This window comes from Sinohyriopsis cumingii, chromosome 1 (assembly GCF_028554795.1).
Source record: "Sinohyriopsis cumingii isolate HCF-2022 chromosome 1, ASM2855479v2, whole genome shotgun sequence".
Taxonomy (NCBI): Eukaryota; Metazoa; Mollusca; class Bivalvia; order Unionida; family Unionidae; genus Sinohyriopsis; species Sinohyriopsis cumingii.
This window is the reverse complement of record NC_142961.1, coordinates 188,812,240-188,825,212: the sequence shown is the minus strand read 5'-3', so window position 1 is coordinate 188,825,212 and position 12,973 is coordinate 188,812,240. Positions and strand designations below refer to the sequence as shown.

Sequence of the window (12,973 nt, the reverse complement as noted above, 5' to 3'; positions counted from 1 at the left end):
CATAGGACCCTCTCTATCATAATATATATCTTATATAAGAATATATCTTATATATTATGATAGAGAGGGTCCTATGTCAGAACGGGTCATCGGGGTAATCTAAGGCATTTTTGTCACTCTGTATGATCTTTTTCCTTTAGATTATTGTTGTTTTTTTTCCTAACATTAAGCTCGCGTCGAGCACCTGTGTTTTTTTTTCCCGAAACAATACCTTAGAAGTCCAGGAAGTGACAATGACCAAGTGGAGCTAGCACTTTTTTGAAAGATGCACATCATGAGTAAGGCCAAGCTGTATACTCTATAACCCACATTACACCCATCAATCATACACCAACATAAAGGGAATTAAAGGTTCTTTGAACAACCTAAGATATACAAGATCTTTTTATATATAGCCAGTATAACCAGTGAAGACACTAGGAGCAATTCTTTTTCTTTAAAATTTTAGAATGCAAGTACGAGAGTGTAGAGCGCCACCAGAAACAGACAAGGCCTATCCGAATGAACATAGCTTCCCCAAGTTATAATTTCGCAGAAAATTACTTTTTAACTTCGAAATAATTCTACCATGGAGAGTGATGTCAGAACAAGCGATCTGGAGCTTTTTGAAAAAGCACAAGAGTACAAATCAGAGGGAAATGACTTTTATAAAGAGAAACAATACAGGCAAGCGATTAAAAAGTATCATCGTGCGTTGCTACATTTGAGAGGCATTGGACAGATGAAAAGCTCAGGTCTAACTTCTTTTGCACCCGAGGAAAGCATCCAGCAACTTGGATTTAGTAAAGAACTTCCCCCAGAAACTCAAAGGGAAGTTATCAGCCTGCAAGCTGATTGTTACAACAACTTAGCTGGTAAGGGTGCTAGTAATTCACTAAGTAAATATGAAAGAGGAATTGTAACGTTTTGTGTAAACCATATACCTCTGTAAAATTCTTTCATAGTTACCATCCCAGGCAATTAAGTATCGCTACACATCTCTGCCAGTATAGTTCTGATTATGAGCAGAGTCATACCAAAGACTTACAAAAATGGTACCAACAACTGTCTCGCTTGTTGCTCAGCATTAAGAGGTTAGTGTTGGGAATGGTCAGTCTTGTGTCAGGATACTGTGACTGGGTGGGACATCATGCTACATGTCTGTGGCATGAGGCCCCAGTGCTAGACATTATTATAAAATGCCACACTGCAGACATCGTAGCGATATGACTGAAAAATTGTTAAAGCTACATTAAAAATCCAAATCACACACACACACACACACACACACACACACACACACACACACTGATTATGAGCATGTCTGACTGGAGAAAGACAATACAAATGGTGGCAATGCAAGCACATTTTTTTATTCCTTTATACTCCAACAAGTAGTTCTCCACTTTTTTTCTGACATTTCTGGTAGCGGCGACAAACGTTGCGTGGAACTATATGTTTGAGTTTAGTCAGAAAGTTAGAATGATAAGCACTCAGCTCTTTGTTCTTATTACATGTTTAGAATTAGAAGTATCTTTTATAAATTTTATAATATAATGATTTTGAAGAGCTTAAATTGGCCAACATTTGACTGCTATTTAGAGAAACTGAATTATTGATTTGTCACTTTAGTTTTGTATATAGGTTACTGTGCACATTGTAATTTGTTGTATTTTACTGCAAAGCTAATGCAAGTATGTAGCTTACTGTGTACATAATGCATGTATGTTGTGATAAAAAGACTCGAAAATGAGAAGTTAAAAAGGGCAGCATTCCATTATTGAATTTAAAAGTAAACTAGCAAGAATATAATTGGGATAAGAAATTATGTTGTTTGCTCCCTAATGACAAGAGTATTTGTTAGTATTGTGTTGGAATTTAGTATTCTTAAATAGGTTATTTCATTTTTCATTTTCAGCTTGCTTAATTCAAGTAGATTCTCCAAATTACAAGAAGATCGTCGAGTATTGTGACAGGGTGTTGGAACTCTCCCCAGGAAGTGTGAAAGCATTGTATAGAAAGGGAATGAGTTTGTACAATTTACAGAAATATGAGAAGGCATTGGAAACATTAGAACAAGCTAAATGTACAGAAAAAGGTGGTAATGGTAAGTTTTTGTCACCCATATTAGAAGTCAAAAGCAGTGTTTCAAGATGTGGGTGCCTAAGAGAGGTATATTTCTACAAAAATGTAGTGTGTAATACCATTAAAACACTGAGAAATTAATAAGAGTGATTGTGAAGGTATTTTTGATTCTAATGGTTACTCATATTTTTCTTGCAACTTGGGATTTTATATGCCTCAGTACAAAATATAGAGGGGAGCATACTGAGCTGTCCTTGTGTCATTTTGAGCATCTATCCAACACACCTTGGTTACATGTTTTATGTTTAGGTCAGTATGATGGGGTAGTTATTGTTTTCCATGAACACAGTTCTATTTATATGTTTATGTCTAGTCTGTCACAATGGTGATACCATAACTTTATTAGTGGATACATGATGCAACATGTCCCATCATGCAACATTAAGTGGACAGTGTCTGATGTGCCACTTTCAGCCATAACTTTGTCATTGACACAGTACAGCACAGTGATTGACCTTCCCATGATATTCAGTATCAGACACGAAAGTCAACATGTTCCATCATGGAACCATTAAGTGGACAGTGTCTGATGTGCCACTTTCAGCCATAACTTTGTCATTGACATAGCACAGCACAGTGATTGACCTTCCCATGATATTCAGTATCAGATTTGAAAGTCAACATGTCCCATCATGGAACCATTAAGTGGACAGTGTCTGATGTGCCACTTTCAGCCATAACTTTGTCATTGACACAGCACAGCACAGTGATTGACCTTCCCATGATATTCAGTATCAGACACGAAAGTCAACATGGACCATCATTGGCCATTCCATTTTGTGTCCAGCTCATGAACTGTACTGGTTACATTGATTTTAGTTTACCAGCTATATAGTATAAATTTCAGACTATTGACAGTGTTCTGAGTCAATGCTTGTTATTGTCTTGCAACATTAGTGGACTTCCAACTTAGTGGACTTCTTCTACAACTTTCTTTCATGATTTAGTCTTCAGCACCATCACAGGGGACTTCTCTTTTATCCCAAACACCGAAAATTAAAGATGGACCAAGCCCCATCTCCTCAGCTGGATCTACTTATGTCCATTGAAGATTTGATATTGATAAAAGAAGTCTTCTGGTTATAGTCACCAGAGGTCCGTACTACTTTTCTTTGTTCATCACTGTCTTATAGACTTCTCATATCAAAGTTTACCAAGAACAGTCTCCCTTCATACAATTACTAGAATCTGGTTGCAACACTGCATTGAGAAACAAGTACAAGACCTGAACATCAACATTTTTTCACAATGACGACTCCCATCTAACTTTACCATTTTTCCAAACGAAGGTCCCAGCTATAGATGCAATACTCTGATCCTTTTTTGTTATGTATTTTATGTATTTACAGTGTTGACAGCTTATTGTTTACAATGCAATACATGGCATGCTGTACAAGGCATTGATTGATTACATGGTTTGTAATGACTTAAGTGATTAATTGAACTGTGTTATGTGAAGTCCAGTGGAGGTTTTAAATAAGGGTGTTTTGTCATTGCTGATCACACAACTGATGAGTACAATTGTCTAATGGCTAATTTTTTTCCTTGTTTGAAATCTCTGTTAATAACAAAGACAGAATCTTATCCATTACAGCATCCAGAACAAATGTCAATGTAACATATTTTGTCAGAACCATTTGTTCTCACTAAAATTACTGAACACTTGGCTGATATTGATGACGTTATTGTAGAAATAATGTGATATCACATCCAAAACTTTCTTATGTTTTTTCACGTAGGTTAACAAAGCCAATTGGAGAGAAAAAAAAGCTATGGGAGAATGTGGTATTTGCTATATTGTAGGTTAACAAAGCCAATTGGAGAGAAAAAAAGGTATGGGAGAATGTGGTATTTGCTATATTGTAGGTTAACAAAGCCAATTGGAGAGAAAAAAAGGTATGGCAGAATATGGTTTTTGCTATATTGTAGGTTAACAAAGCCAATTGGAGAGAAAAAAGGTATGGGAGAATATGGTTTTTGATATATTGTAGGTTATTGGCCTGCACCATTTTTACCTGAATTTCATTCTTTTATAATCATTGGCATTATGAAATTATATTTTCTTTTTGACTTTGCTTTTCAGATCCAGCAATAAAAAAGTACATGCACATGTGCAAGCAAGAACTTGATAGACAAGAAAAAGAACTTAAGAAGGCATACAAATCAATGTTCAGCCATGGTACAGCAGAGGAGTCGGCTAAGACAGCAGCATGACACCAGAGATACTTAGGCAATAATTCATTCCTTTGAAATTAGTCCATCTTCAACACCGATAGTCACAAAATGCTTCTAATGGCTTCACAATTTCTGTATTGGTCACTTGTGTGGTATTATTTGTGCCTGTCATTGATTTATTAAAGGTGGTCATAGCACAAATATAACTTGAAAACATTGATATTACTTAGGTACAAGGAACTCATACAGCTACTGTCAAGTATTTGAGAGATGGGGTGCAGTGTTAAACTCTGCTGGAAAATTTCCATGGATGCTCTTCCAAGCATATCAGTATTATCATTTGTTACCTGACCAGAGTTAATGTTTTGACTTTCACATGGAGTAAAGAGAATTATTGAATATTTTCAAGATTAAACTCTGCATGCCCTTCACTAAAATTCAAAAGCCTCTATATATTTCTTGTTACTCATATCACTCCTTTAGTTTTGTTGACAGCAGTGGCAGTGGCAACATTTTGTTAAGGTTTTAGTTCAAGCTTTTTATTTGCGTAGGTTTCCTATACCCCTTAATGGATTTTCTTTATACTTGGAATAAATCATTATGAAGCTATGATAATTCATTTGGTGACTCTTTCCCCTTTAATATCAGGGTCATGGTCACAATCACAGAAAATTTGCATGAGGGTTTTGGTGAAAGATTTTCATTGGTTTATATTTCCTAAACCCCTCAATGTATTGTCTTCATACAGGGGATGAAAACTTATGAAGCTATGACAATTCATTATGAAAAAAGCACTCATTCCACTTTCACCTTAGACTCATTGGTCACAATTATAGAAAATATTTAATTATGGTTTTAGTTAAATTTTGTCATTATTTACTAAAACCCATGATCGGATTTCTTCATTCTTGGGATGAATAATTTTGAAGCTGAGACAACTTTTTTTCTGCGTCTCTTATTTTTCGGTCAAGGTCAAGGCCATAGAAAATATGTATTACGTTTTTTTGTTAATATTATTTCATCTGCTTATATTTCTTAAACCCCATGATGAATTTTCTTGATGCTGTGTATGAATCACTACGAAACTAAGCAAATTTATTATGCATTGTGCATGTTTGCCCTTTGATATTTGAGTCAAGGTTGGTCATAGAAACTTGTGTCAACATTTTGGTTGAAGTTTTTCATTTGCATAATTTTTCTAAACTACTTAATGGATTCATTCATACACTGAATGAATAATCATGAAGTTAAGAAATTTAATTCAGCAACAACCTTGCTCAGCCATTTGACCTTTGTGACAAAGTCACATAGTACAGCAATCATATGTTCAACAGGTTTGCACAGGCCTTCATGTTAAATTGCTTTAAACTGACCCAGAATGGTGACTTGTTCAAAACTTGGGTGAATATCATACAGATTTAAGGGACTATTTCAGATGATTTCAGTATGCTGTGAATAATGTTTAACAGTGCTAATCATTTAGAAAATGGTTCCTATGTATTCCATATATCAACTTAATTCTTTTATACCTGAATTCTTTCACTTTACTTTGAAGATTAATTTTAAGCCAGATACAGTCAAACCTGTCAGTAATGACAACCATGAGAAAAGGCCAAACTGCCCTTTGTACACACATGACCTCTCTACACCTGCTCACCTTTTAAAATTGATTTTTGAACATATACCATTCGCTGAATATCAGTATTATTATTATTATTAATATTATTCAGTGCTTACAGAATTTTTTTCAGACACAGGCTGTGGGGTGACAACTTTAAAAAATCACCATGCCTGTTTCAGATTTCACAAGCCCTGACTCCAGTTTCATGTGCCTAAAAGGGCCCCGTTTTTTTTGTAGTATTATTTGTCACACAGTGTTGTAACGGCTGTACTTTAAATATGAAAATAAATAAACAAAATCATATTGACTCTTTTGTTTATTCAGATTTCAAAATATTTTGTGTCAAGCAGTGTTTCTTCCCTCCATGTCCAGCTAAAAATCATTCTCCAACTGTGTAGCTCCGAGTGGCCTAAAGCTCTCACCATTACAGATCACTGCCATCTCACCTTGTCTGTGGGTTCGAGTCTCTGGCTTGGCCAATGTGGGTACATGAGAAAGCTTGCTGGTAGCTTCTCGTGGGTCGGTGGTTCTTTCCAGGGGTTTTCCTCTACCATTTATACTGGCCGCCATGTATAGCCTATTTTGTGCTGAAAAATGGTGTTAAACCCTGTAACTATTCTCCAATTTCTTTATCATTGTGTTCCTTTCTCACTGGATCAGCAGTGTTGATGTTCATTAACGTCTGAAGCTTGCATTTTAGTTATCTTTACATTCTTGATATTGCTCATTGGAGCCTTTTAATATGTTTAACTAGTTTACATTACCTAAGTGTTTCTGCTGACATCATTTTTGGTTGGTATTTTCCTTTTCATCTCAGCTACACCAAAGGATGGCCAATTTATCAGAGACTCGAAAGCTATCATAACTACATTTGATCCCTTTAATGCTTATAACACCTCAAAAACCGTTCTTAATTTGGCCTAAACTCTCCATATTACAAAATAAGGTAATTGATTAATAATGTGCTGTGTACACATGTTAGTCTTAATCTTTTTACTCAAACACATCATTGCACTGGTTGGAACAATTTTGGTCCCTAGTAGAATAGGTTTGGTTGGTTTCTGTAATGCATGGATAGAATGCAAAAAACATGACAGGTTTTTTCTTTCTTTTTTAAAATTAAAAAACACTGGTTAATATTTAAAAGCAGTACATTTATGTCACCTTTAACATGGTATTGTAGAAGATGGCATTAGAAATGGTATTATTGTCCTACTGTTGATATAATCGTATGTATGTTAAAGCCATGTTAGCACTAATTATAGGCAACCCAGGCAATCGGTTCCCCATTCACAGGTCACATTTTACTTTCTACACAAAGTTTACAGCTTTTGATAGAAGTACAGTAAGTAGACAATCTTCATACAGATATGGGGCATACGTGGAGATAAATATTAATTATTTTCAAGTCTTTCAACAATTTCAAAATAATATTCTGCATCTCATCAGCAAAGTTGAAGTTTTCTTGGGAAAATTAACAGAATTTTTGAGCCCTGTTATTACTAGATTATCCAAGGAAAAGGGATGCAACTCCTAGTTCTTCTCAGAGAGAAACTTTTCATCAGAGAGAGCTATAACTTGCATGCAAATTGATGAAGATATTGAAGTATACCTGTCACACTAGCACAAAAGGCCATTTCCATTCCTATTGTAATAATATGATTACTTTTCCCACCATCAAGCAAAAGAACTGCACCAACCCTCAACCCTGTCTTTTAAAATTTTACATACGGACACTTTGGCGTTGTAATGCCAAAGCAAGGGCAATACAGAGTACATGTGAAATAAATGTTTTTTTACATGGCATACCTTTATTTGAACAATGCCTTCCTCGTGAAGCAAAATTGAGTTTACAGACACTGTGTGGTCACTGTAGATATGTGGTAGTGACATCTTCAGGCAGGGAGAAAACATTGGTTAGGAGACACCTGGCTACTGACTTTTAAAGGCATGTGACCATTACATACAGGACATTTATATAGGAAATTTGCTGGAGAGATTAAAATGGCTGATATGAATAGGTGACTGCTGAGTAAATGTGTCTGTTAGGACAGGTTTTACTATACTGTAATACTCAGTAGAATAAATTCCCGAGTCAGTATCAGTGTTGATAATAAATACTTTTTAGTTAAATCTGTGTAACTGAATATTGGAAATATACAACTATTATTAAAATGGAATAAAACAATAGGAAATACTTAAAGAATGTTGGTAAAGATAATCTTGGATGACTGATTGCATCAAGTTCTGTTGTTAGAAATTTTGACAATTTAAGCCGAATCCAGGGACTTGCATAATGCTTTATCTGGGATACCTTGTGTTGAATTCGGTTGCCCACCATATTACATGTTGTAGCTTGTTGTACAGTTTGAAAAAGATAATTGTAAAATATTTTAAAATATTTAATAAAAAAAATCAGTGATAAATGGCTACTACATGGAGAAAAAAAGGAGTCTTGAGCTAAGCATTTCATACATCATAATGTACTGGATTACTGAATTGAAACTGGGCCACCTGGATCTTTTTCCAGTAGCCCATCTGATTTTGAAGTTCAATAAATCTTGGTTTATCTACAATGCATGCTTTAATGAAGGTCATCATGAGCTTGTGATTTAATATTCTCTTTGAATTTGGCAGTCATAAACATTTCAACAAGCACCATATGTTTAACTTATCCAATTTTGCTAGACTTTCCTTGATTTTTGGTTTGTCAAAATCAAATTGATCATCCCTGCAGAAAGAGTGTGTGTGCATGTGAGAGAGCAAGATCAACGCTTTAGCATGTCTCTAGTGTCAATAATATGCACTTAAACACATGTGATGACCTGTGCCAGGAACATAAGTTTCTGTTTGTGAACAGTGAGCTGTTCCATGTAAATTTAGCAGGGATGGGTGGAATGCTGGTTGTGTACCAATGATACATACTGAATTGTTCATTCAGTTTAGAAAACCTAATACATTACTATTATCTTAAAGGCTCTAGCAAACCAAAAAGAGGAATTTTGTTGTCTCAGAACTACATAACTTTAATTATTGTTTTCAACCATTTGTTGATAAATTCATTGTATGACTTCTTGATAAAGATGTATTTAGAATGCAGCATAATCACCGTATTGACATACGTCAAATGGTCAAAATGTAAACACATGCAGCTTAAATAACTGTACTTACGTGCCCAATAGTCAAATGTACAAGCATGCATCATAAATAACTGTACTGACTTGTGCCCAATAGTCAAATGTACCAGCATGTAACATAAATAACTGTACTGACATGTGTCTAATAGTCAAATGAAAAAGCATGTAGCATAAATAACTGTACAGACGTGTCTAATAGTCAAATGTATCAGCATGTAGCATAAATAACTGTACTGACATGTGTCTAACAGTCAAATGTACCAGCATGTAGCATAAATAACTGTACTGACATGTGTCTAATGGTCAAATATATCAGCATGTAGCATAAATAACTGTACTGACATGTGCCTAATAGTCAAATGTACCAGCATGTAGCATAAATAACTACTGATGTGTGTCTAATAGTCAAATGTACCAGCATCCAGCATGTAGCATAAATAACTGTACTGACATGTGTCTAATAGTCAAATGAAAAAGCATTATGCTGAGAAATCTGGGTTAGTATAATGCTGTCGAAATTCTGACAATTGAAGTATTTGCATCCTCTACCGTTTATTATACAGGCGTTTTATATCCATGATGATCCATGTTGACTGATGATTGAAGTATTTGCATCCTCTACCGTTTATTATACAGGAGTTTTGTATCCATGATGATCCATGTTGACTGATGATTGAAGTATTTGCATACCCTACTGTTTATTATACAGGAATTTTGTATCCATGTTGACTGATGATTGAAGTATTTGCCTACCCTACTGTTTATTATACAGGAATTTTGTATCCATGTTGACTGATAATTTAAGTATTTGCATACTCTACCGTTTATAATACAGAGTTTTGTATCCATGATGATCGATGTTGACTGATGATTGAAGTACATGTATTTGCATACCCTACTGTTGATTATACAGGAATTTTGTATCCATGTTGACTGACGATTAAAGTATTTGCATACCCTACCGTTTATTATACAGGAATTTTGTATCCATGTTGACTGATGATTTAAGTATTTGCATACTACCCTACCGTTTATTATACAGGAGTTTTGTATATGATGATCGATGTTGACTGATAATTAATGGAAGTGAAGATGTTGGTTCCATATGTCTACTTTTGGTATGTGATGTACTCCTCAGGATGTATATGTAAATCAAGGGTTAGAATATTGCACACAAGAATGTTTGTGCAAATGAACTAAATACAAAATCAGTGCAGCCACTTGAGTGTTAAAAAAGTGGTCTTAGTGACCTACTTTTTGGTGCAATGATGTAGACTTTGTTATTGATCAAAGTTTCAAGACTGCAAAAGAACAGTGTTAGAGAAGCTGATTTACACATGCAAGGTGTCAATAGGACATGAAGAATAGTTATTACATGCTTGTTGTCAGTCAAGTGATGGATCTCTTACTAGAATATGCACAAATTTATATTTCATGACTGCAAAACTTACAGTGTCCATAAAACTTGTAAAAAGAGGTGTACTTTATCACTGAGGAATTAAAAGTAGGGTGTTACGAGTTCAAAAGCATGATGTCTGAGACTCTGATGTAAACATACAAATTATATTTGAAAAGATTAACAACAAATATGTTAGTCAATACATTCAGGGGTACAGCATTACTAGCAGCAGAGGGGGCGAATCGGACATTTTGTCCAATCGTTATTTTGCTTAATTATTACTTTCTGCACTCAGCGGATCCGGTGTAGTCAGCGCTGGTAAAAAAAAACGACGTCGGTCCATCCTACACGATGGTGACGTCATTTGGTTTAATTAACACCTTCTGCGCGCCGATCCCCAGCGTCGTCAGCGTCCGGTAAGCACGTCGACGACCGCGTCGATGTCATTGCCCCCTCTGCTGCTAAGTGGTTATTTACAATGAAGATCTTTATGATCTTACAAACAGAGTGATCACTAACTCCTCCTCCTGTAGATCAATTAGGTTATTTGACTGATCGGTGAGTTTAAAATTAATTCTCGTTAAAAACCGATCATGGCATCGCATATAGACCGGATTAATCGGATTCTCAATGATTAAGTATCCGGGAGGGGCTGTTGGTGAAAACGAATAAAGGATATATCCCTGTTGAGCTTGATTTGATTGCTTGGTATCTACCTGGTAACTCCCTTCGATAACATCACACACTAGATTAATCGCTATCACCGATGCAATATTTACGTTGTATGGAGCAATATGCCTGCCATCATCTCCGTTATCGTGTCTGAGGACAGTTGATGGGGGGGCGTCCGCGGGTGGATTTTCAGGCCATCCTAGTATGGTTCTTATTGAACTGTTATAAATATCAACCATATACCCCGGTGTGCTTATTTCAATCGTCGACGATAACGTCGGTTCATGAACCGTAATAGCGATTTTTGATTCCTTTCCTGTGATCGATTTTATCCTGCGTTGAAATTCTTTATTGATTTGTTCTATTTGGTATGACCCAGTTGGTATTGTAACCTCCTCCCAGTCTGGGGATCCATCGGGTTTATTTGTCCGTGCAAAAACCAGCGAGTTATTAGGTTGTTGTCCGTTAAATGCGTCCGCTCGAATATTAGGCCAACTGTGATATACTCGCAATTTTGCCAGCGCTATTTCCTTCACTGGAACCGGCGATGGGAAGTTCACACTGAATTCGGGTTTTGTTGACGTTATTGATATCATATTTGTTTGTACCGGAGTGGTGTTCTCCGCGATCCGCTGAAGTAATTGAACCCCTTCGGGGTTCAGCGACATTATTATTATTCGTTGTCTTTAGTGTCTAATTTCAATAACCAGGTGGTTCCGGCTTCCAGTTGAAAATCCTCGATTTTTGACATCGCGGAGCTATACAACTGGACCATCGTGGAGAATTCAACATCGGATACGAACAAATTATCAATCGACAACGAGATCAACCCGGATAATTTCGAGTACGCGTCGGATACTATTTGATGTTTTACTGTATACTCGTTGAGTTTTTTCTGAAAACACGATGATATCTTCCTAGTGATTGCGTTGGCAACTCCAGCAACTGTTGTCATTGCGGAGACAGCGATTGGAACAGCGATCGGGGTTATCGTGGTCACCGTGGATAAAATAACACCGGCGCCAGCTACTATACCCGATACCGAGTACACGACCGCGTCGATGGCGGTTATTTTTCTGCGGTATTTTTTTATTTTTGCACGGTATTGTTCGGAAAGCGTTTTCAAGTTCGCGGAAAATTCTTTTGCGGTATCGAATCGATATTGATGTGACGTCGGTGATACCTCTGATTCAATTTCCTTGGTGGTCATTTTTATTTTAAAAGAGCTAGTGTTTTTAATTACTTAGATTCGCTACAAATTCCACGTACCATGTAATGTTTGCCCCGGCTAGATTTCTATCAACGGCATAAATTGTGAACGGTTCAGTTGCGTCCTTGTCTATAATTGTTGATATTGTATTGTTAAACCCGGATGAACTCGACGATAATATATTAAACTGCATCATTGAAACCAGTGTCAATCGATAAATGCCCTTAACAGTTGCGGTGATATTTACTATATTCTGTGTAGGAGTCCAAGCGAATGATCCATGCCGAATCGTGTATACTGTGTTGACGGTGTTCTCGTGAGGGATTTTTATTTTTTCGAGTTGCTTTGTCATTTTAGGTAGTCTGTCTTTAATCGCCGCAACATCAGTTTTAATCGTTCCTATTTCCTGTATATGCGTGTCCACATCTTTTTTGTTCGCTGCAACCCTAGTAATGAGTGTATTTATTTCCTGTATATGCGTGTCTATACTTTTTTTGTTCGCTATAACATTAATTTTGAGTACTTCTATTTCCCCTTCATGCACGTCTATACTTTTTTTGCTCGCTATAGCATTAACGTTGATTGTTTCTATTCTCTGTCCATGCGCGTCCACATTATTTATGATCGTTGTAACA

The 12,973-nt window shown here is 36.1% G+C and overlaps 1 protein-coding gene across 1 annotated transcript; it reads left to right on the top strand.

The window, feature by feature from the left end:
- Positions 1–468: 468 nt before the first annotated feature.
- LOC149808554 (tetratricopeptide repeat protein 9C-like) lies at positions 469–6,219 on the top strand. Its single transcript, XM_089979014.1, has 3 exons — positions 469–854; positions 1,898–2,086; positions 4,208–6,219. Exons 1-3 carry the CDS (start codon positions 569–571, stop codon positions 4,336–4,338), a joined length of 606 nt encoding a protein of 201 aa, XP_089835140.1. The 5' UTR covers positions 469–568; the 3' UTR covers positions 4,339–6,219.
- The last annotated feature ends 6,754 nt before the right edge of the window (positions 6,220–12,973 follow it).